The 24,966-nt window shown below is 41.9% G+C and overlaps 1 protein-coding gene across 6 annotated transcripts in view; it reads left to right on the top strand.

Annotated features, from left to right (window-relative positions):
- Positions 1-24,966, top strand: part of RALGAPB (Ral GTPase activating protein non-catalytic subunit beta) — a 106,635-nt gene that overhangs the window by 42,733 nt on the left and 38,936 nt on the right. For 4 of the 6 annotated variants that reach the window (XM_084853773.1, XM_084853774.1, XM_084853776.1 and 1 more), the window contains 5 exons: positions 5,051-5,237; positions 6,303-6,434; positions 7,412-7,590; positions 14,120-14,268; positions 14,409-14,625. In XM_084853773.1, coding sequence (XP_084709899.1) covers positions 5,051-5,237; positions 6,303-6,434; positions 7,412-7,590; positions 14,120-14,268; positions 14,409-14,625 — 864 coding nt within the window. The remainder of the gene's footprint in view (positions 1-5,050; positions 5,238-6,302; positions 6,435-7,411; positions 7,591-14,119; positions 14,269-14,408; positions 14,626-24,966) is intronic. The other 2 variants (XM_084853775.1, XM_084853778.1) reach the window with 1 other exon arrangement.

A 24,966-nucleotide genomic window follows, 5' to 3' on the forward strand; every position in this document is an offset into this window, starting at 1 on the left:
TGATGCAAAAGTGGAGAGCCTTTGCTGGAAACATCGCATCTTCATTGCCCAGAGCCTTCTCTGTTTGCCTCCATCATCATCTGGGCTTTTTAGAGACACTCTGCACATGAACTAAAATTTTAAATTGTCACAAACTTGCCATGGACAGTGCTATGAAGCTTTTGATAAACTTGAACTCTCATCGCTGTGGACCGTGTGTCTATGTTTGTAGTCAGCTCAGTGTACAGCAGGCTAAGTTTGATCTGTAACTTTTAAATTTCCTTCTGCCAGAACTCATGCAGCATAGAGTTGCCGATGCAAAAATGGTGACCTAGAACTCTGCGTGTGTGGGTATGCCCGTCCCTTGATTTTAATGAGCCCTGAGCTTTCAGCCAGAAGAGCAGTATGATTGCTGGATCTGCTCCATCATGCCTTACCATGCAAGAAGTGTTTTCCATTCATTGTGTTAAATTGCAGAAAAAGTTTGTTGTATATATTTTATGATTTCTTAAATATCATAAAATATATGTGATATTTGCAGATTAGTGTTAGTTGCAACTCCAAATAATACTAAGTGTGGTTCCCAATAGATGACAAGAAAAGAAAGACAAAAGCAAGTAGAAAAGAAGGAATAGAGAAAGTAGAAGACAGATAGAGAAGAGAGAAAAAGAAAAGGCAAAAGGCAAAAAAAAAACATTTGTAAAAAAGAAGCATGGCCATAGTTGCCCCCAGGGTAAATTAAAAGCAGCTGATTGTGCCTGGAGCTTATTACCTAGAATAAAGTAGCCACAATAATGTAATAGTTCTTTAAGATGAAGAAAATGTAACTAGAAGGAGAAGAAGAGCCTATCCCAAATGTGTGTCAGTGGGACTAGTGTAAGGCAGAAAGGTTTAAGTAAGTGAGTTTAACTTGAAAAAGACAAATAAAGAGACAAGGCTGGTGCATGGAGCAGAAAGTTTTATATAAAAAGTTTAAAACATGATCTGCAATACAGGCAGATCAGCAAAGAAAAAGAAAGCAAAAGAAAGAGAAAAAATTTGTCTTCCCATACTAATAAATAAAAAGTGTTATCAAGCACTTTGGGAAGCGAAGTTGTTTACAGGAAGCTGTGCCTGAGAACCAAGCACTTCTAGCCTATGCTGAAAATGCTTGCTAGTGTTGTGCTGCCTCATGGGTAACATGTATAGTATAAAAACCCATTTAGTGCAATAGCTCGTGGTTCAGAGAAGCTGTCTGATCCAAAAATTAAGTACGCCTGTGTGCTGTAAGTTACCCAATAAAGTCTCCTTGTAAGTAACCCCCCCCTGCTGGAATCCCAAAACACAAGTTGGGCTAGAGCGCCTCACCCAGTATCAAACCCTGCTGTTAAAAGCCATGAAAGCAGGTATAAAGAAGTCAATTAATATGACCAAAGTATCTAAAGTGCTGCAAGGTGCCACCGAGGCCCCAGAGCGTACTTGGAGCATCTTTCAAATGCCTATCGCCAGTACACCCCCCTCGACCCAGAGGCCCAAGAAGACGTAAACGAAAAAAGAAAAGAAGAAGACCCAGCAGAGGCAGAAGATTCTTAAAAAAGAACCAGTGTGCCCAGTGTGGACAAGATGGACATTAGTGGCATGAATGCCCAAATAAAATACATCAAATACACAAAGGAAAAAAACAAAGGGGCCAGAATGGGCGAAGAGGGAGACAGCTTAAGAGGGGCCGTGACATTGACTGTGAGGGGCAGTGACATTGACTTCATGATTGACACTAGAGTGGCATCAAAAGCAAGCAAACGTTAGCCTTAAACAAGAAGTCCAAACACTGAGCAAAGGTCTTCAAGCCCAGCGTCGCTTTGTCTTAAAAAAATAAGCCATTCCCATCACAGAAGTTCATCCTTTCCAACCAAGAGTTAAAGTATGAGTTAAAGAGGGAAAAATAACCCTTTGACTCCCAGATGGAGAGGACTGAAAACTGTCATACTTTCCACCCCCGCAGCTATGAAAGCAGCTAGAGTTAAACCCTAGATACATTGGACACGAGTCAAGAGAGCGAGAGGGGGAGAGTAGACTGTAAACAGAAATCCTGAAAATCCTTTAAAAATCATTCTGAAAAAGCAGTAAGAAGACTCAGGCTAGACCTTACTGTGGACACACCGGGAAACTGTCCCCCTGCGTACGGTCAGACCTGCAACTGGAGAATTGAAGAAGGGGACTAGACCCTACTGCAGCTTGCCAGGTGAATAGCTGCCCAGCGTACGGTCAGATCCCAAAGAAGATCAAACATGCGTGTTGTAGTGTTAGTAGTGTTGCATTGTGTTTCCTTAATAAGGTGCAAAAAGGGGGGTCTGCCCCTAGAAAAAGAAGTTTGTCCCAGTGATTTGCTGATAATTACTGGCTTCACCTGGCTAACATCACGAGAGTAAAACATTTTTGTTTGCCAAGAGGTATACCTGCAAACAGGCTTATTAGCTCTTGCCTAATACCTGTCTGTAGACATCCTGGAAAAATTCAAAAAGATACCATGTTAAGAGTTTATGGTGTAAGTTTAACTTATTCCCAAAATGCTAATTGGGGCGTGGTTGCAAAGATCCTACCCCCTACAGAGTTCACTCTACGCACCCCCATCATTGCTGAAACAAATGCTACGTGTGCACAAATGCTTAATTGTCAAAATTTTTTCCAGAAAATACAAAGCTATCCCTGGCCCCCTTCCACTGTAATAAAATTCAAAACATATCTTTTAATGATGCCCACATACTTTTGCCTCATAGTTTTAAACATGTGGTTCCCGCACTTGGTCATTCATTCCTGCCAACTTGTCTAATAACCACCCATGTTGCCTCAGCCGCCAATTGAACTGGTGCCAATTCTTCCCCTGTAGCCCGAGAAAATCCGTCAACGGCAGCCTCGAGCACTCCAACTAACTAAAAATTGTAATAGTCATGTGCAGTTATATTCTGACTCAGAAAAATTGGCCTTAGCAATGTCACTGGTTAAGGTTCCAGGTTTAGCCTTGGCTGATGGTCTGGAAATCAACCGGTTAGCTTGCAGCTTAGCCAAAAGCATAAATGCAACATCCCAAGCATTGTCATTGTTAAATAAAGAGTTGCGTGATCTAAGAGGTGCAGTTCTAAAAAATAAAGCTGGTATAGATTACCTCTTCCTTCTTCATCATTTAAGTTGTGAGACACACCAAAAGCTCTGTTGTTTTAACTTAACTGATAATGGCAATGCTGTAAATAAACAAATCAACAAGCTGCACAATATAGTAGCTAACAAAACAATAAGACAAAACAATTAGCTCAATTAGTTAACCCCTTGGCTTCCAGATCTTAGCTAGCTTGAAAGCATTGTTCATCCTAATTCTACCAGTGTTGTTCATAAAGTTCTGTTATGTCTCTGCGTTCCTTGTCTTATGCGCTGTTTAACCAATCTGTTTTATGTCTCAGCTAGTAAAACTGCTGCCCTCTATGCTCTAATAGCCCAACAAGAGGCTAAGTAATATGTATGTCACAAAAAGCTTTGTATAGTTATCAGAAATGCTATAATTGTAATGAAATTATGCATTTAAGGGGGGAATGTAGCAGCCATATCGGGGATCAGACTAAGTAGCCTCATGCAGTCTCATGCTTCATGTTCTTGCTGAGCTCTTTCTCCCTTGAATATATTGTTGTAAGCTGACGAGACACAGGAATTCCTTATCTTGTCAAAGGTCATACAATTGTATATCTTGTTCTCTGCTGTTCTCTTCTGTTCTCTCCTTATCATGGCTACCCTATAACCCAGTTCTTGTATTATAAACAATGGTGCTAGGAAGAAAAATGTTGAGGATTGCAACCCCATGCGGGAGGGAGAGGAGGAGCCATTTCATATATGTCACAATGTCTATAAAACCAATGTGCTAATGTAAATCGGGGCTTCTGGCTCTTTGGAAATGATTCCAGCCTTAAGCCCGCGCGTTAAATAAAGACTCTCTTTTTCCTTCACTCCGTGGTCTCTCTGACTCTGGGTTCTGCAACAGGACTGGCCAACGAGCTCATATTACGCCGATATTTTTCCAGCTGCACTGGCTGCCAGTCCATTTCTGGGCCCTATTCAAAGTGCTGGTATTAACATTCAAAGCCCTTAACGCCTTGGGGCCAGGTTATCTGAAGGATCGCCTCCTCCCATATGTGCCTGCCCAGACCTTAAGATCATCCTCATGGTCCTTCTCCATGAGCCCCTGCCAAAGGAAGTGAGGCGGGTGGCTACTAGGAGGAGGGCCTTTTCTGCCGTGGCACCCCAGCTGTGGAATGAGCTCCCTAGTGAGGCTCGCCTGACACCTACATTGTATTCGTTCCAGCACCAGGCGAAGACCTTTTTATTTTCCCAGGCATTTTAGCATTCTAGTCTTTTAGCTTTTCTGTTTTAAATCTGTATTTTAAATCTCTGCATTGCTGCTTGGTTTTATTCTGATTATATTGTTATATTGCGGTTTTAATGCTTTAATATTTTATATTGTTTTATTGTGTGCTTTTTGGTTTTAATTTTTGTGAATCACCTAGACAGCTTCAGCTATTGGGCAGCATAAAAATGAAATAAATAAATAAATAAATAAAATTGGGAGATCTGATAATGCCTCTTTCATGCCACATCTGTTTTGGCCCTCTATCTCTAAACGGTAGAAGCACTGATTGTTCCCCATCTCTTCTCCTGTAGTTTCTCAGCCTTTATTACATTGTGTTTGTATATTTCTAAACAGGTTTTCAATTTGACAGCTAGAAAAATGCTCTCTTGTCACATTTAAAGCTGAGACTTGTGTGGTAAATATATTGATGTGAATCTTGCACATAGTTCTGAACGTAGCTGACTACTGCAGTACAGTGATAATAAAATGATAAGTGTATCAGTATGCAGTAAACAGTAACTGCAGTGGTAGAGCCAAATATGCACTTGAGGCAGTTCTTAGTTAAAAAACTGTAGTATGAAAATATGTAAAAGATTTTTAAGGATCAGGAGGGTTCTCCAAAGATGATGATGATAAAAAAGATACCTTACATCCAGATAAGATTAAAAAAAACCCTCTTCTGCTTTGTTCCTTGTGTAGGTGGTATTGCTGAAAATCTGGCTGAGAAGCTGATTGGTGTGCTGTTTGAAGTCTGGTTACTAGCCTGTTCCCGGTGCTTCCCCACACCACCTTACTGGAAAACTGCCAAAGAGATGGTAGCCAATTGGAGGCATCATTCTGCAGTGGTGGAGCAGTGGAGCAAAGTAATCTGTGCCCTTACTGCTAGGTAGGTGAAAAGCTATCCTTTTTTCATACTACCATTTGACACTATAAACTGATAATGCAGTTGAGTTTTCTAGTTTCAGAGGCCATGTTTTAATAGATCACACCCCACATACACTAGCGTTATGCTCCAGAAAAAGGGGGTGTCTTCTGTTCCTTCTTAAATGAAGTACTGCTGCACCTGGCCTGGCCCATCTATTAAAAATAGCTTGTGAATTCCTGGCTTTGCTCTCAGGCCTAGTTCTCATTGAGATGGTAAACTTTCTTCTGGGCAGTAACACTTCAGAATGCATGTCAGAGCTCCTATGATTTCTGCTCCCCCATAATATTAGAGAATCGCTTGAAATAAAAGCTGCCATTTCGGAGAAAAGCTGTGCTGGAGGAGAGGGGAGCATGCTAGCCTGAGGCTTGCTGTGCCTCATTCTCATAATGGCATCCTAACAACTGAATAGGCACAATTATTTTTATTATGATTATTGTGGAAGGAAAGTATACAGTACTGTAACTTGGCTTCTGAATGGGTGGTTAGGAATATCCATTATGGCTCAGCTAGACATTCTTGAGATGGGTGTATTGCAAGACCATTTGAAAACTGCAAAACGTACTTTGACATATGTTGAGGACTGTGTATAGCAAGGGGAACCATTCCAGGGAATAGGCTTTATTTCTGTGAACCGCACCTTGTCTTTTACAGGTGCTGCAGTGTTAGCTTAGACAAATGCAAATCTCTAGTGGCTGAGACATAGCTATTTGAGCAAGCACTTCCCTTCTTGTGTTGATATGTAACCTGATAGTTACTTGTTTTAGTTGCCTCATTACTAGAACAGACACGAGAACCTTATAGCAATACTCCTTGGTCTAAAATGTTTAAGGGATGTGTCCTGAAATTTTGGAGAAGGGAAGGTTAATGAAGGATAATCGGGATGATTAAATTTTGGTGATTACATGATATTTGTAAGGGATTTGTTCAGTAAGTGCCTTCAGTGAAATATGGATGCATCACATATAACTAGGCAGGGTGAAAACATGGACAACTACAAACCCATTGACAGTTTGACATGTCCTCCAGATTGCTGCGTTTTACGTATGGACCTTCATTTCCACCTTTTAAAATTCCTGATGAAGATGCCAGTCTGATTCCACCTGAAATGGATAATGAGTGTGTTGCCCAGACTTGGTTTCGCTTTTTACATATGCTGAGGTACTGTACACAAGAAAAAGCATGCAATGTTACTGGCATGTTTATCCAAATCTCATATGTATGAGTCCTCTTGGGCCATGGCCTGTTGGAATAAGTAGGGCTTTGGTAGGGTCTCTAATATTATAGGAGACAAGACTTCGTATTATGCTCCATTGGTGTCAATGAGAAGAATCCATCTGACAAAGTAGCCTGAATTCCTTAATCTGTCTGCCTAGCTCCATGTCATAGGGATGTATTCATTCTGGACATAAATTAATCTTTTATCTTATACCTGAGAAATATTTGTCTTGAGCTAAGCTCCTGGTATCTTTCCCCACAGTTGCCCTCAGAATAGCTGCTTGTGCAGTTCTGACTCACCATTTCACTGTCAACTTCAAATAAATTTCTTTTTGTAGTTCTTCATATGCTTCAATTTTGTTCTCTTCAGATACGTAGCAGCTTTACACCTCGCAGTTCCACACATTGAACAGTCTAATAATCCATCAGTTCCCTTTATGTACCTTAGTGTCTCCCTGCCTCTACTACTGCATGTTCTCTTCTGATAATGTCTCATTTCATCTCTTTCTGCTGCATGCAGACATCATGTGCCCTCAGATGACCACAGTTAATTTACAAAACACTTTGCTAGCCATCAGCTGACTACTGCTCTTACAGATAGATGCTGTTGATTTTTGATAAAATTTGTAAAACTGGAAACAATTTCTAGAAGTAACTTTAGGGAAAGTAATTCAAAGATGAATAGATACTTGTGCAGTGTTTTAGCATCAAAAGTGGCAAATGTCATGGTAAAATGATTTGCTTATCGTAATTGATGGGTTTAATGTTATAAAATTGCATGTTTTTCCAGGTCTCTAACTGCTGGTATAGCCTTTTGGTTTCTTTAAAATATCATGTTATTTACATATTCAGTGTGTTATTGGGTTTTTTTTACATTTGTTAAACACATTATGATTAAACAATGTCATATTTTTTTATAGTAATCCTGTGGATTTGAGTAATCCAGCGATTATAAGCTCTACCCCCAAATTTCAGGAACAGTTTCTAAATGTGAGTGGAATGGCTCAGGAATTGAATCAGTATCCCTGCCTTAAACATCTGCCTCAAATATTCTTTCGTGCTATGCGTGGGATCAGTTGCTTAGTGGATGCATTTCTAGGTAACGCTTCCCATTTTTAACTAATAAAATGTTGCTTGCCTTTTTGTAAATAATTTAGTAGATTTTAACTTTTCATATTAGCATATTTAACGCTTCAGATATTTGTTTGTGGAACTTGTTGTGCACATCTTGATTTTCTCCTTGCCATTATCTGTGCAGCTGAAATGTATTTTATTTGCATCAGTTGGCAGCTGGTGGACCTTGGACCAAATTGGCTGCTCAGGTCTGGTGTCATCTGACTGTCTCACATATTCAATCCCAAATTCAAAAGATGGTGTGGATGAGCAACTTCTATGGTAGTGGGACCTATGCAGCAGGCCATTGGGCTTTAGCCTAGAAACCTAGTTTGTTCTATTCTTGCTGAGAGCTACTGAAGAATAGTTACTAATATGCTCAGTAAAATGCCTTAAAATCAATCACTGTTCCTGCTTACCTCTAATGGAATTTTCTTTAAACAATTCTCAGCAGTTCTATTTGTGGTTAATTAAAACAGTTGCCTATTTTTATACGAAACCATTAATAATTTGTAAACATTACACACTTCATTTTCCTGAAGAACTGCTGTTTGGAAAAGTTTCCATTGCGGTGCATAATATAGTAGCAATATACTCTCTCTTTTTCTCTAGGAGTTGCTGTTTTTACAACAAGTGGGTGTGAAAGATTACCCAGATATGGTATTAAAGCTTGTTTCACTCTCCTGGGTGGCAAGAATCTGGGCAGATGGGTGATGATTTTAACAGTGGTTGGTGCTAGAATCAAATTTTGCAAAGCTGCAGCATTCTGTCATTATAGCGACCTTTTATTAAAATGATCTAGTTCCTCTGGATGAAAACATTAAGTTTAGAATACTATTTTGTTTTAAGAATGGTTGACATCAGATGCTCTCTTTTAATAAAAAAATGAGCTTGGTTGCAATGTTGAGGGTAATATATTTTTAAAGGTACTATAGGTATTTACAAGAAGAGAAGGTTGTTGTTTTTAATGAACAACAACCATCCTGATCCTTAGTACCTTTTGCAATCATGTTATAAACCTCTCTCACTGTAACAAACATGCAGGTGATGTGTAAGTTGTGCTGTTGCATAATTGTAATGGTTTGGCCATGACAAAAGATCATAGAATCATAGAATAGTAGGGTTGGAAGGGGCCTACAAGACCATCGAGTCGAACCCCCTGCTCAATGCAGGAATACAAGTCAGAGCATCTCTGACAGATGGCTGTCCAGCCTCATCTGGAATGCCTCCAGTGTGGGAGAGCCCACTATCTCCCTAGGTAATTGGTTCCATTGTAATATTACTCTAACGGTCAGGAGGTTTTTCCTGATGTTCAGCCGGAATCTGGCTTCCTGTAACTTGAGCCCATTATTCTGTGACCTGCATTCTGGGATGATCGAGATCCTGGCCTTCCTCTCTGTGACAACCTTTCAAGTCCTTGAAGAGCGCTATCATATCTCCCCTCAGTCTTCTCTTCTCAAGGCTAAACATGCCCAGTTCTTTCAGTCTCTCTTCATAGGGCTTTGTCTCCAGTCCCCTGATCTGATCATCCTTGTTGCCCTCCTCTGAACTCGCTCTAGCTTGTCTGCATCCTTCTTAAAGTGAAATGCCCAGAACTGGATACAGTACTCCAGATGAGGCCTAACCAGTGCTGAGTAGAGGGGAACTAGTATTTCCTGGGATTTGGAAGCTATGCTTCTATTAATGCAACCCAAAATAGCATTTGCCTTTTTTGCAGCCACATCACATTGTTGGCTCATATTCAGCTTGTGATGGACAACAATTCCAAGATCCTTCACGCTTGTAGTGTTGTTGAGCCACGTATCCCTCATCTTGTCACTGTGCTTTTGGTTTCTTTTTCCTAGGTGCAGAACTTGGCATTTTTCCCTATCAAATGTCATTCTGTTGTTTTCTGCCCAGCGCTCCAGCCTATCAAGATCACTTTGAATTTTGTTTCTGTCATCCAAGGTATTAGCTATCCTGCCCAATTTTGTGTCATCTGCAAATTTGATCAACATTCCCTGCACCTCCTCCTCCAAGTCATTCATAAAAATGTTGAAGCGCACTGGGCCCAGGACTGAGCCCTGCGGTACCCCGCTCGTTACCTCTCCCTAGTTTGAGAAGATCCCATTAATAAGCACTCTTTGAGTCCGATTCTATAGCCAACTGTGGATCCACCTGATTGTTCTTTCACCTAGCCCACTTTGAGCTAGTTTGCTCATCAGGATATCATGGGGTACTTTGTTGAAAACTTTGCTGAAGTTGAGGTCTATTATGTGCACAGCACTCCCACAGTCCACAAGGGAGGTTACTTGATCCAAAAATGAGATCAGATTCGTCTGGCAGGATTTGCTCTTGACAAATCCATGTTGGCTTCGAGTAATCACTGCATTGTTTTCAAGGTGCTTACAAATGGATTGCTTTATCATCTGCTCCAGAATTTTCCCAGGGATTGATGTCAGACTGACTGATCTGTAGTTCCCAGGTTCCTCCTTTTTGCCCTTTTTGAATGGGACAACATTAGTCCTCCTCCGGTCATCTGGCACTTCACCTGCCCCCATGATTTCTCAAGGATAACAGACAGTGGTTCTGAGAGTTCTTCTGCCAGTTCCTTTATTACTCTAGGATGCAGTTCATCTGGCCCTGGAGATTTGAACTCATTCAAAATAATTAGGTGTTCCTTGACCATATGCCTATCGATCTCAAGCTGCAATCCTGCCCCTTCAGCCTGTACTTCACCTTTGCCAGGGGGCTCATAGACCCTCTTTTGGGAGAAGACTGAGCCGAAGTAGGAATTGAGCACCTCTGCCTTTTCTTTGTCATCTGTTACCATTTTGCCATCCTTATTTAGTAGCTGAACCACCATTTCTTTCCTCTGTCTTTTACTATGCACGTAGCAGAAGAACGCGTTTTTGTTGCTTTTAGCATCCCTCGCTAACCTCAGCTCGTTCTCCGCTTTAGCTTTCCTGATGCCACCCCTGCAATTCTGTGCTACCTGCCTGTACTCTTCCTTTGTTGCTTGGCCTTCCTTCCACTTCCTATATGTGTGCTTTTTTGTTTTCAGGTCATCTCTAAGATTTTTGTGAAGTCACATTGGCTTCTTCTGTTGTCTTCCACCTTTTTTCCTTGTTGGAATTGTTTGTGCCTTGAGAATTTCCTTTTTTAAAAACTCCCACCCATCTTGGACTCCTATTGTCATTAGCGTCGCTTGCCGTGGGACCTTACTTATCATTGTTCTAAATGTATTAAAATTGGCTTTCTTAAAATCCAGGGTACGCATTTGGCTACATGCAGCTTTTGCTTGCCTTAGAACCAAGAACTCAAGTATAACATGGTCACTTTCACCCAGACTTCCTGTAACTGCTACTATATCCACTAAGTCATCTCTGTTGGTTAGGATCAAGTCAAGGATAGCCAATCCTCTAGTTCCTTCCTCTACTTTCTGTAGGAGGAAGTCATCCGCCACACAAGTCAGGAATTTCCTGGAGTGGCCATATTTTGCAGAATTTGTCTCCCAACAAATATTGGGGAAATTGAAGTCCCCCATTACTACTACATCATGATTCCTTGAAACATTGGCTATTTGCTTTTCAAAAGTGTCATCCTTGTCTTCTCCTTAATTGGGTGGCCGGTAGTAGGCTCCAACCACCATGTTCCTTTTATTCTTTGCTCCATTTATTTTAACCCAGATGCTCTCGATGAGGCTACCAAGCTCATCCTCCTGTATTTCTGTGCAGAGATATGTATTTTTCACATACAGTGCAATCCCACCTCCCTTTCTGTTCCTCCTGTTCTTTTTGAACAAGTTATATCCTTCAGTTGCTGTATTCCATCATAGGAGTCATCCCACCAAGTCTGAGTTACACCTATCAAGTCATAATTTCCCTCCTGTATTAAGAGTTCAAGTTCGTTCTGCTCTGGGCATTAGTATATAGACTTCGAAGACCATGTGCTTCATAATCTGGCTTTATTCCTACATGTTTGTGAAGACTATTATTGGGTGCTATTAGAGCTGTTCTCGCCGTTGCGGTGCATGAGCCTTCATCAACTGTTACCCCCAACTTTACATCTCCCTTCCCTGAAGGATTCAGTTAAAAGCACTCCTGATAAAGTTCTTCATGCTGTGGCCAAACACATTCTTCCCAGCCTTTGTGAAGTGCAACCCGTCCCTTGCAAACAGTCCATCTTCCAGGAAGTATAGGCTGTTGTCCCAGAATCCAAATCTCTCTCGTTGGCACCACCTTCATAGCCAGTCATTCACCTGAAGTATTTTTCTTTCCCTTTCTGTCCCTCTTCTTACTACAGGATGGATGGATGAGAAAAATATTTGGGCCCCAAAGTTCTTGAATTTCTATCTTGCAATTTAAGTTGCTAATGAAATTGTGTCTAAACACAAACTAATGACACAACTGAGTTAGTTATGATTCCACATCTGCATATGTGAGCCTTATGTCTCTTTTGCACAGCCCATAATCTCTTATAAAAACATCAGTGCACTCTTGTTCTGGCTGTCATAGTTAGAGATGCTTGAAAACCTCTTAAAGGTTTAGAAACAGGAAAAGGAAAGAATCTCAAATACGTTGCTGATTTTTTTCACTTGAAATATTCATGAAGGGATTGCTTGGATCTCTTACCTTTGAGAGTAACCATTAAAGGATGCTGTTGCTGAAAAAAATGCAAGATGTCTACCAACTGTAACTTGCCTGCTATGTTCATTAACATAAAATATATTAAAATGTGCATATTAGACATCTTCTTCCAATCATACTATTTATGTTATGCTGAACTAGGTACCTGTCACACCGTACAATAAATGACAGTGGTCTGTAAAGGAGTTGGACTCTTTAACAGAACTACAATAAACTGAAAAGTGCGCTTCTACAATTTTGAAGACAGCGATTTCAAATTTGTTGCAGTATGAGAGAGCTGACCTTAATTATGAAGATACCACAGAACCATATTGACATAGTCATTCTTAAAATTATCTTTATATTTAATATCAAATTAAAGCCTGAAATCTTGGAAGAATGTTTCTTTAACAGAATACTGCTTCTTTATTAAACTAATAGCACAGTTCCTTTTCAATTGTGCTAATTGTTGTACAAGGCAGTTGGAAGAGTATTGGCGATCACACACTTGTAAATTACTTCTGTCCTTTTATTAGCAATGGATTTTTTTTCTTGATATTTTACTTGTGGATGAAGAACTATTGAAAGTATAGTATGCATCTAAGATTTGAATTTTTTTCCAAATTGTAGGTATTTTACCAAACCATTGCATTCTGGATATACCATGACTAGTGCTAATGTAAATTCTGTTGTGCTAGCATAAGCAACCTCTAGTGCAATGCCAATAGCATTTGCTAGTGCAATGGGTTTCCCCAGAAAACCTGTCATGCCAGCAAACGCTATTGGCAGCTTACACTAGTGCAACGTAATTTACTTTAGCACTAGTGCTGAATAGGATACTGCACACTGCTTCTTTCTGTCTAAAATTTAAGTAACACTGAGACTTCTTCATTGTCCAGTCTCTATATTAAGGGTGAGGAATATGTGACTTCCACCAGATGTTGGACTGCAACTTTCATCAGCGCTAACAAGCTTGGCCAATGGTGAGGGATGATGATAGATGCAGTCCAGCAACATTTGAAGGGCACACTTTCCCCACTCCTAGTCCATATAATCATTGTTTCAAAGATGTATTGCTTTTTACAGCCCTTGTACTTCCTTATGAGGGATTCTTCAAATACCATGCTTGCAAACTATGTCTTCAAATATTCGGCCTGAAACGAATCTTTAAAAAGATAACTTTTTTTGATAATGATTTAAATGCTGGTAGCAATTATGCTTATTTTCTTATTCATTCCTGTGATGAGTGATGAAAACGGATGACACTAAACACTTTTCTAGGAGCAAAAACCACCATGGCCGAGTACATTTAAGGGGAATTAGTTTCATTCACACTACTTTCACATATCTCCTTTTAGTATGTTTTCTGAGTAAGCACCATCAATTAATTCCCATTAGCATTGTAGTTTTCTTTTGCTCCCAAGTTACAGGTATTGAAACTGTGACTGTTGAGTACATGTGGCTGGGTACAGGATTGTAGGATATATTCCTTAGTTAGCTTGAATGGTGCAGGGAGGAGATCATCCTTTTAAAATTGCAGCTTATTTGTACTAGAACAAAGTTAATTGATGGTGCCTGTAACATGGCTGGGAAGAAAGTGGTTTTCAAACAGTCTTTGTTCCTCTTTGCTTCCTATTGGCTCTCTTACTCTTCCCATTTTTTAGGTTCAAATGTGCGTGTTGCTCACCTTTTTAAGGTAAGCAGCAAACTTATATGTAGTTAATTGAAATACTTTCCTTCATCACTTTTCAATCTTAATGAAAAACTAATTCTCAAAAGAAGGTATGTTTTAATCCTGGTGCTGGTATGGGAGGAAAGTGTGTGTGTGTCTATTTTGCTATTTAAATACCCATATAACGCTGAGGTTATAGAAGGACTTCATATCGAGATTTGAATAATATCTTTCAGGTATTTCAAGGCCTCGAGCGGATAGTGCTCCACCCACACCAGTAAATAGATTGAGCATGCCCCAGACTACTGCTGTTAACACAACCCCACCTCACAATCGAAGGCATCGAGCTGTAACTGTGAATAAGACGACAATAAAAAACAGCACAGTAAGCCTCTATGATTAGTAACACAGTGATTTTATGTTTCGCGTAATACAGGTGATAACTTGTATTGTCTGACATGACGAAGTATATGACTTTTTTTTTTAATTCTAATCAGATGATGATTTTCTCTCTTATTCAAATAGGCTAGCACTGCTCATGCTTCCAAAGTACAACACCAGCCATCCTCCACTTCTCCACTATCTAGTCCAAACCAGACCAGTTCTGAGCCTCGACCTCTCCCTGCTCCCCACAGGCCAAAGGTTAACAGTATCTTGAACCTCTTTGGATCATGGCTATTTGATGCAGCATTTGTTCACTGTAAGCTTCATAATGGAATAAACAGAGACAGCAGTATGACTGGTAAATATTTCCTATCAAATCTGTACACTCCCTTTCTCCTTTGCTGGAATTTCCTACCTGCAAGATTAACATGTCTGGCTAATTAAAACAAAAATGTGACAAAACAGCTTGATTAACTGATGTACAATATCATATTAATTCTAATATAAATAACATTTTGCTTTTATCCATAACATAAGGAGCCATCATGGTTAAAGTCAATTGCTGTGGTTGGATCAAATATCTCTACTTAAACTAGATAGATCTTTCCCCAACTTGTTGGCATGGAGAATATGATAGGGTGGAGGGAATTGCTTTATTGCCTTTAAAAAGCTTCACTTCAAGAGCAACTTTCCTTATGATTAATTACTTTGAGCAGTTAATTAGAAAGGCAGGCAAGCATCTTAACAGTGTTTGCCTGTATTGTTTGTTTTTTGCTTGACTTTACCATTGAGAAATGTTATCTTAGTTTTCATAAAAGTCCATAAAACATATACATTCCAGTGGTTAGTCAAATATTTTAACTTCAAGGGTTCTGTAAACTTGTAGCTTTCAAATCTTCCTAACTCCTACACCAATTTTATTTTTTTGTTTTCTCATTGTTTTCCTGGTTTCCATATTCAGAGCTAAAACTAGACACGACAGAAATGATGTTATCCACCTGGGATAAATGAGTTCATTGCAGCAACTGTGTTTGTTGATTTGTGTTTGGAGGAGACAGTAAAGCTTGTCATCACAATCATATTATGCCGAAGTTTATTTCCTGGCTGTGCTTAGTCAAGAACTTTCTATCTCAATGAAAGAATTTATTGAGGACTGATTTGGGATAGAGTTGGGATTGATCAGCTGCAAATCCGGCTAGTTTACATAACTTCCATTAACACCTTACAGGCAGTCCGTCCTACGTCTGTAGAAAGTACTTGTCTGTTCTAGTAAATGGCATTTGTAGAAATGAGGGATATTTTTGTGGAAAATGAGATTTCATTGTTACAAAGCTTGTACCAAAATAGCTTGGTCGCCTAAAGGTAACCAAAGCAAAATCACATATATTGTGCCCTTTAGAGTTGTCCGTTCAATCATGTAGATTTAATAGAAATCAAATTATAGCATCATTAATTGGAAATTCTTGGGTTGAAAGAGAAATTGTATGTCTAAAATTTCATTGGCTGATCTGTTCATCTTTTTTAAATCTTGGGATACACTTTAAAAGTGTATAAGACACTGGATTGGTTCCAGATTTAGCCATACCTGGAGTAGATTCATTGAAATCAATGAGAATTTTTACGCATGACTGACGTGTCCTATTGATTTCAGTGAGACAAATTAAAATTAGAGTGCAAATTTCAATATTCCATTAACTTAACTTAAATATTAAGTTTTGTTCCCTAGCAATATGGTTTTATTGAGAACTAAAAACCTGCAGCTTTAGGGAGATAAGAGCTTTGAGAGCTATGTTGTCTTTTCTGTATACTGGGCATGTTTCGTTACTTCACTGAATTTTGATGCAGTAATTACAGTTCTGTTTGCTGTGGTCAAGGCAGTAGGACATGTAGCTTTAAGTTCACCAGTTTTTTTGTTATTGTTGAGTTAAAACAGGACATATTGCTGTAAGTCATACTCACAGTGCAAAATATTTTCTAGTAGCTTGTGGTTTAGCTTTCCATGGAAAATCTGGGTGCTGTTCTATCCTCCCAATCTGTTTCCACCCCTGCTTGGTAACAGCTATAGGTATTTGCTTTTTCCCACCCCAGAGTATTACTGAAAACACTCTGAAAACACCATGATGGCTTTTGTACACATGTAGTTTATATTTTGGTTGACATAATTGTAGCACCTTGTCTAATATGAACTGATGTTTCAAGAAAAGCGGCATGAGCAAGGGTTTTAGGGCAGCGAGGAGCACAAGGATCCTGATAGTTGCATGCTACCTGACTTTTTTGGAATTTGTAGTTCACTGACCTGAGTGTCCTCCTTTAAAAGAGTTACCCTGCTGCAGTCTGCAAAGCTTGGAGCTCTGGATACATGCAAATGCCTTCCTGACTATGAAGTCACTACCCCAGCCAGAAAACCCACAAGGGCACTTTGAAATTGGCCAGTCTAGAGCTTTAACAGGAAACATGATTCAGTCCTGAAGCGTTTTTGCCCCAAGATAGATCAGCAGGTTAAAGTACCACCAGAGCACCTCTTGTTGGCACCTGTTGATCTGTATTCCTCTACCTAACTGTTTCTTGGAAACATGGCTTTTATAATACTTATTCAGCTGCTTTTAATTCCGACCAGAAGTCAGAATCCTTCTTGAGGTTTCTTTTCATTCCCCAGAGTCAAGCTGTTGGACCCTTTGTTCTACCCCATCCTGAGTCTGACCAAAGTTGTTGGCTCTTTGCTTGGAGTCTAAAACATGAGTTTGGGTACCCAGTGCTCTTCTTAACTGTGGGATCCAGTGTGGACAGATTCTCTGTCACACAGCTCCAAGACTCCTTCGGTGTTCACTTGGCTCTGAGCCTGTTCCTCATAATCCTTCCTAGTACTCTCCCTCTCCTGCTCTTATGCCTAGCCCATATTCCCTGAGTTTTTCTGGCTTTCCTCTTTTGAACCACTTTGCTGCCCTGTTTGCTCAGATAGATCTGTGGCCTCGTAGTCATAGATGGAACTTAATGCCTTGTGGAGCACCCATTGAAGCTCTCTAGCTGGCTTCTGTTCTGTGGCACAGCCCAGTCACACTGTAAGGCCAATCCTTATACCTGGGATGCCTGAGAGCCTCCCATTTTGGATATGCAGCCACAATCACTGCTGTTACCTTGTGGGCGTCTCAGAATCCTGGGGAGCTGTGCTTTAAATCCAGTACCATACTTGTTTGTTGGACAAGCTGAGAGCTTAGAGCATGGTGCTGATGTTTTCCAGGGTTACAAGCCAAGTGCAACCACATATCCACACTGTTAGCTAGCTCCCTTCCTTGCCTCCTTCCCCTAAATTCCCTTTGCTCTCTCCATGTTTTTTATATTCCTCAGATTAGCCAGGTTCCTAGAAGAGGTGTCTCTCGTGTCGTGACCCCCCAGTACTTGGGCCTTCTAGTATGCAGCAGAGGATTCTAATGAGGACCAGGCACAGGCTACTTCCTGAAGGATAGGACAGCTAGTGTCTCAGCCTTGCCATCATCCTGTGGCTCAGAGGATGAATCCCTGGCAGAACCTCCATCTCCCCAGCCTTGCAGAAGTCTTAGGCTACAAAAATAGGTGAGGGCCCTTTAACAGTCCAGTCAACTCCTCCAGGGATGGCAGAGCTGACCACACTATAGGACTTGTCAGCCTACATAAAGCTCCAGTTGGCTTTAGCTACCTGCTGAGACAACATCCTATTGTCCTAGTAGGAGAGAGTTCCAGCCAGCAGGACCCACTTGGAGCTATCCAAGGGCTTCCCTCCTGCGTGCCTTGACCTGCCTTCCTGCCTTGATCTTGCTACTAGCTTCACCTGCGAACCTTAAGGGACCACAGAATGGTACAGGCTGTCTGATTCATATTCTGTTCCTGCAATCAAATCGTATGGCTCGGGGATCCTTAATGGCTTGGGCAGCCATTTGGTCTCCCCATCATTGCGTGAGTCAAAACCACCTTTTGGATATATCAAATCTGGGTGGGTGTCTCCCCCATTGTGACCAAAAACCTGTGAAGGCCAGGGTAGTTGGTGCCTGCTATGAGTTTCTAATTACTCATGAAGTTATGAGTCACCCTTCCTTTGAAACTGGTAAACATACTCACTCTAGCTTTGTTTCTTTCTCTTTCTTTGATACTACTTTAAAACGGGGGTCCCCAATGTGGTGCCTGTGGACACATCTCTTGGTGCCCACTAAGTCCCCTGTCCCTCCTGATTTTTTAAAATTTGTAAAGACTTTTTTATAATTAAGTAGCTGAGAGGCTGGCATGCTGCAAAGTGAAGCATTGATCTCCAGCGCCATATTTATGCCTGCGGGCCCCACACAAACTTCAGTGGCATTCGTAGCAAGCAAAAATGGCAGGAGATTGCAGCCTAGTGTTTCATTTTGAATCGTGCCCAGCCACTCAGAGAAAAGAAAACATTACCATGGGAGTGGTAAGGTGCGTTTGGTGAGATGGGAAGTGAGGGTGCGTGTTTTGCATGTGCTCACTGTTTGTGAGAGAGCTGGGTTTGTTTGTTTTTGTTTTGATGTGGTGTGTGCATTCCTTGGGTTTGTGTTCTTGGGGAAGTTGCTTTCAGCTTCACCAGTTTCCCTTCTGTTTTGTGTTTCTGTTTTGGTGTTTTGTGACTGGCAGTGCCCAGAATGATAGCCAGCTATTTTATGAGAGCACCAACAAGACTTTTTCAAAATTCCTGTTGTGTCCACCAGACCATAAAGGTTGGGAACCCTGTTCTAAATCTATCCATTCTGCCCCTTATGTAGCCCTTCCTGTGCTAGTGCAAATTGAGGCCCCTGTTGCACTTATTTATTTATTTATTTATTTATTTTGTATTTGTGGTATTTATATACCACTGAATATAATAAAAATCTCTCAGTGGTTCAGAATATTAAAATACAATATTAAAAACACAAAATTAATACACAGCATTAAAAACACTTCCAACTACAGCAAAAATCAAGCAGCAGTAAAATGGAGCAGCATAATTAATTTAGTTACAGCCCAGGGAAAGCCTGGGTGAACAAATGTGTTTCCAGGAGGCGTTTGAAAGATGTCCCAGTATTGGGAAAAAGATGGGATATAAATAAATATAATAATAATAATATAATATGATGATGATGATGATGATGATGTCACATTCTCTGCCTCCTGAACTACACGAGGGAGGGTTATCCAGATGGTGGGTGCCACTACAGAGAAGGCCCGCTGTCTGGGTATTTCATGGTGACATTCCGTTCAGTTTGGAATGACCAGCAAGGCCTCCTCTGCTGATCTTAATGGTCAGCTTGGTATGTATAAGGGAAAGCGGTCTGCTAGGTATCCTGGTCCCAAGTTGTTTAGGCTTTTGTATGACAATAACATAACCTTGTACGTGGCTTGGTAGATAATAGGCAGCCAGTGTAGTTCTTTTAATACAGGTGTTAATGTGGGCATAACTAGGTGTCCCAGTGAGCACCCTAGCTACTGCATTCTGCACTAGTTGCAGTTTCTGAACCACACATGAGGACAGACCCACGTAGCCTCCCAAGCCCTGCCTTGCCATTTTCTTAGCCTCCTCCCCTCTCCTTTTTTGGCAAATGATAACTTCCGGCCTCCATCTTTTCTTTACCTCTATTAAGACTAATCTGCCAGTCTAGTGCTATGGGGTTGGTATACTAATCTAGCCTTCCTTCTGTAAACATTTATGGTAAACTTAAGTTGTGTGTTATTCTCTCATAATTTTTATTTATTTATTTATTTATTTATTCATTTCATTTCTATACCGCCCAATAGCCAAAGCTCTCTGGGCGGTTCACAAAAATTAAAACCAAACAACACACAATAAAACAATTTAAAATATATAGAACATTAAAACCACAATATAACAATACAACCACAATAAAACCTAGCAGCAGTACAGGAGTTTAAAATACAAATTTAAAACAGCAAAGATAAAAATTTAGAAAGCTAAAATGCCTGGGAAAATAAAAAGGTCTTCACCTGGTGCCGAAAGGAGTACAATGTAGGCGCCAGGCGAACCTCACTAGGGAGCTCATTCCAGAGCTGGGGTGCCACAACAGAAAATGCCCTCCTCCTAGTAGCCACCCGCCTCACTTCCTTTGGCAGGGGCTCACGGAGAAGGGCCGCTGATGATGACCTTAAGGTCCGGGCAGGCACATATGGGAGGAGGCGATCCTTCAGGTAACCTGGCCCCAAGCCGTTAAGGGCTTTAATTGTTAACACCAGCACTTTGAATCGGGCCCAGAAATGGACTGGCAGCCAGTGCAGCTGGAAAAGTACTGGCGTAATATGAGCTCGCAGGCTTTGACCTCAAAGTGCCATGAAAAATTGTCACAGCATACTACCGAGGGTTCCACCGTCTCTCTCCCTGGCCCAGAATGTAACAGGCCGTGAACCACTCGGAAAAGCTCCGCTGGACGACACTGAGAAGATGCAATGCTGGTGGAAAAGAACTGCCTCTTTGCCACCCTCACCGCCACAGAGTAGGCTCGATAGTGGGCTCTTACCTGTGTTCGGTCAGACTCAGCACAAGTTTTCCTCCACCTGCGTTCTAGCCGTCTCCCCTCTTGCTTCATTGCCCTCAGCTCAGGTGTATACCAAGGAGCTTGCCGGGCTCTGCTCAGAGGGAGAGGGCGCTTGGGCACGATCGTGTCAACCGCCCGAGTCATCTCTGCATTCCACAGAGCGACCTGGGCTTCGACAGGAGCACCAGCCATACCAGCAGGAAAATCCCCCAGAGCCCTCTGGAATCCATCGGAATCCATTAATCTCCGGGGGCGGACCATTTTAATAGGTCCCCCACCCTTGCAGAGGGGAAAGGCCGCCAGAAGTCTAAACCTTAGCAGGAAGTGATCTGACCATGACAAAGGGACAGATGTTAATTCCTCCACTTTCAGATCACCATCCACCTGCCCAGTCGAGAAAACCAGATCAAGCGTGTGTCCTTTTATATGCCTTGGGCCGATGACATGTTGGGACAGCCCCATGGTTGTCATGGCGGCCATGAAGTCCTGAGCCGCCCCGGATACAGCGGCCTCGGCATGGAAGTTGAGATCCCCCAGGACCATCATCCTGGGGGTCCTCAACACCAAGTCCGAGACCACCTCCGTCAGCTCAGGCAGGGAGTCTGATGGGCAGCGGGGTGGGCGGTACACCAACAGAATCCCTAATCTGTCCCGGGTACCCAACACAAGGTACAAACACTCAAGATCTGCACTCGAATGAGCAGGAAGCCTGGAGAGGAAGACTGAATTCCTATAGACCACGGCAACCCCCCCTCCCCGACCCTCAAGTCGGTGTTGGTGCTGCACCGAGTACCCAGGAGGGCACAGCTGGGAGAGAGTGACCCCTCCCAGTTCCCCCACCCAGGTCTCAGTAATACATGCCAGGTCAGCCCCCTCATCCACAATCAGATCATGGATGAGGGAGGTCTTATTTTGGGCCGACCTGGCATTCAGCAGCAGCACCACCAGACCCGAGGGCAGACTGGTAAGGCTGCCAGGAACCATCAGGTTGGGGGAAGAACCAGAAGAGGGGACAGCTGTAAGGTGTCTAGCCCCTCTTCTCCTCAGCTGGCCTGTTAATCCCCCAATGCCATACCTCCCCCTGCCCATAGCCACAGTTATGGTGGCACCTCCCCCACCCCCTGAGTTGCCCAGTAGTCCTCCCAGGCACATATTAAAATGTTAGGATATAAAATGCACAACAGTTTAAAAGAATATAAAAGAGATAAAAGAGAACAGCAGCTAAGAAGGAGCAGATAGTCCACGTTTGCCCCTTCCCCTTGTCTTTAAAGCTGCTGCCCTCTGCTGCTGCTGCTATTTGCTGCTGGTATTGTGGCTGCTGGTGTCTCTGGAGAGGCAGGTGGGTAGATCTTCAGATCCTACGTGACGCTAAGTGCGACGCTAAGTGCGCACTTAGTGTCACACTTGGCGCGACGCCGAGGCGCATGCCGAGGCGCTGCCTCTGGCAGCCCCACCTTAAGTACCTGTGGGCGGGGGCAGAAGCAGGCTCAGGATCCACCCGGTGCAGCTTCTGGCTGGTCCTCCTTCCCCAGGCTCCTTCCCGAGCAGCCTCTGGCAGCCCAGCCTTAAGTACCTGTGGGCGGGGGCAGAAGCAGGCTCAGGATCAGGATCACCCGGTGCAGCTGCTGGCTGGTCCTCCTTCCCCAGGCTCCTTTTCAATGAGCTACTTTCCCCACTTTTTCAATGATCTCAATGAGCTACTTTCCCCACTTTTTGTAGTACATTACAAGGTCTGGTGTGGGTCCTCCACATCACTGCAACCGCCCCCTGCCCCCAATACCAAGTTCAGATACACATATAGATATGCAAGTTCACGTACACATGTGAAAAAGAACATTCAAAACAAAAGGAACATGGGGTGCCTAAAGGGAGCCTAGATAATTCCACCATTCCATGATGGGTGATGAGTGCCACAGTGGTGAAGGAGAATGGATCTTCCATTATCCTACTGTGGATTCCCTGATACAAAATGCCCTTGGGCCCTGTAGCAATTGTACACAATGCATTCTGTCCTCTTGTGTGATCCTCTCCATCCTGCAGTCCTATAACCCTTAATGCATTGTGAGCCAAGCTCAGTTGGTAGAGCACATGCTTTTGTGTACAGAAGAAACCAGACTCAGTCCATGGTATCTCCACCTAACAGGAAAGTCCATGACTCCAGGTGACAGGAAAGGCCTCTACCTGAGACTCTGAAGAGCTTGTGTCAGTTAGAGTAGGCAATTCTGGATTAGACAAATAGTCTGACAAATAGCTGAATAAGGCAGGTTTAAAAAAAATACAGAGCAACTGCTGTTGCAAGAGATATGATTAGACAATGATAGAAATTAATCAAAGGGGAGAATTTCTGGCCATTCAAAGAGGTTTGTGAAAGAATGCAGTCTTCTTATCCTGTAGTTTTTGATAACTTCTCAGCACCTCCCTGACATGTAGCTGCTTTCTGTGGACTGTACTTGAAACATGTCACCAGACATATCAATTGACACAATAAATTGTCCACGTAAGTTTGTCTTTTCTGTCCTTTGTAATGCTTGGCCTTTTTTGCTTCATAATTTACATCGTATGCATAATTAGGAAAGGAATTGAAAATAAAACTGCCAGTATCATACTCCCCTTATTCTTTATTCCATTTTAGGCATAATTAGGAAAAGAACTGAGAATAAAACTGCCAATACCACACTCCCCTTATACAAATCTATGGTACAACCACACTTGGAATACTGTGTACAGTTCTGGTCACCGCACCTAAAAAAGGATATTGTAAAGTTGAAAAAGGTGCAGAAAAAGGGCAACTAAAATGATCAAGGGGCTGGAGCAACTCCCCTATGGGGAAAGGTTACAGCAGCTTGTTTAGCTTAGAAAAAAGGCGAGTAAGGAGAGACATAATAGGGGTGTACAAAACTATGCATGGTGTGGAGAAAATGGATAGGGAGTCTGTTTTCTCCATCTCTTATAATACTAACAGGTACTAACCTGGGGTCATCCCTTGAAGCTGATTGGTGGGAGATTCAGGACAGACCAAAAGAAGTACTGTTTCACACAACACATGGTTAAACTATGGAATTCACTTCCATAAGATGTAGTGATGGCCACCAATTTGGTTGGCTTTAAAAGAGGTTTGGACGAATTCCTGGAGGATAAGGCTATCAATGGCTATTAGTCCTGATGGCTATATGCTACCTCCAGTACCAGAGGCAATATGCCTATGTGCACCAGTTGCTGGGGAACTTGGATGGCAGAGTCCTGTTGCACTCATGTTCTGCTTGTGGGTTTCCCATAGGCAGCTGGTTGATCACTGTGTGAACTGAAAGCTGGACTAGATGGACTCTTGTTCTGATACAGCATGGCTCTTCTTATGTTCTTATTGGTTTGTGTGGTTTATTTCAGCATTAGCATCTCCCATTTCTTTTTAAAATCGGAACATTACGTTGTTCCAGTATTTTAACTTGGTGAGAGGAGTTGTGTTTTGTTTTGCAGAATTGTAGTGGAAAACCTGGATAGCCTGGGTATAGGAATGTAGTCTAGTATTTCATCACTGCAGCATTACCTGTGTAGTTGTTTGCGTAAACATGTGCTTTTGGAAGAAATATTTTCCCTTAGTGTAGTTGCTTTTGCTTCAGGGCTTCTGTCATTCAAACCTTCAAGAACATTCAAGAACACTGATCATCTAGGTGGCTGAAAATTCCTGCCTTATTTTATTGGCTTTTGTAAATCTTCATTTGAATACGCAGGCAGGTGTGGCTAAATTGCCAAGCAGGCAATTGCCTTAAAAAACCTGGCTTTTTCTGGTGTGGTCATTTGAAAAAATACCTCTGAATTAGACTATGGAATGTATACCAGGTTTACTTGTTGATAGTAGCTACAGATTGCAGAACCCTTGAAGAGGGAGGGGAAGAGCCATCACTTCCTGCCGCAATTCTTCTCAGTCCTAGGTGCTAGCTTGAGGCTTCATGCAACCCTTTGGTAGAAAGTAGAGACTAGATGCCAGTTCACACATTACCTAAGCAGTTTGGTTGCTGTGATAATAACAAACCATGTGGAAGCTAAATATGTAGGAAGCTATGTGAAGTGGCTCCATAAGGGTTGGAGCCATTTTTATCAAACCATAAGGACGCAGTTAATACTGCCCTGATCTGTGTGGGAACTGCTTTATGCAAATGGTTTGGGATCTCCACATCACTTAGATAATG

The sequence above is a fragment of the Heloderma suspectum genome, chromosome 4 (assembly GCF_057233095.1).
Source record: "Heloderma suspectum isolate Gila_16-S chromosome 4, 16-S_ref, whole genome shotgun sequence".
Taxonomy (NCBI): domain Eukaryota; kingdom Metazoa; phylum Chordata; class Lepidosauria; order Squamata; family Helodermatidae; genus Heloderma; species Heloderma suspectum.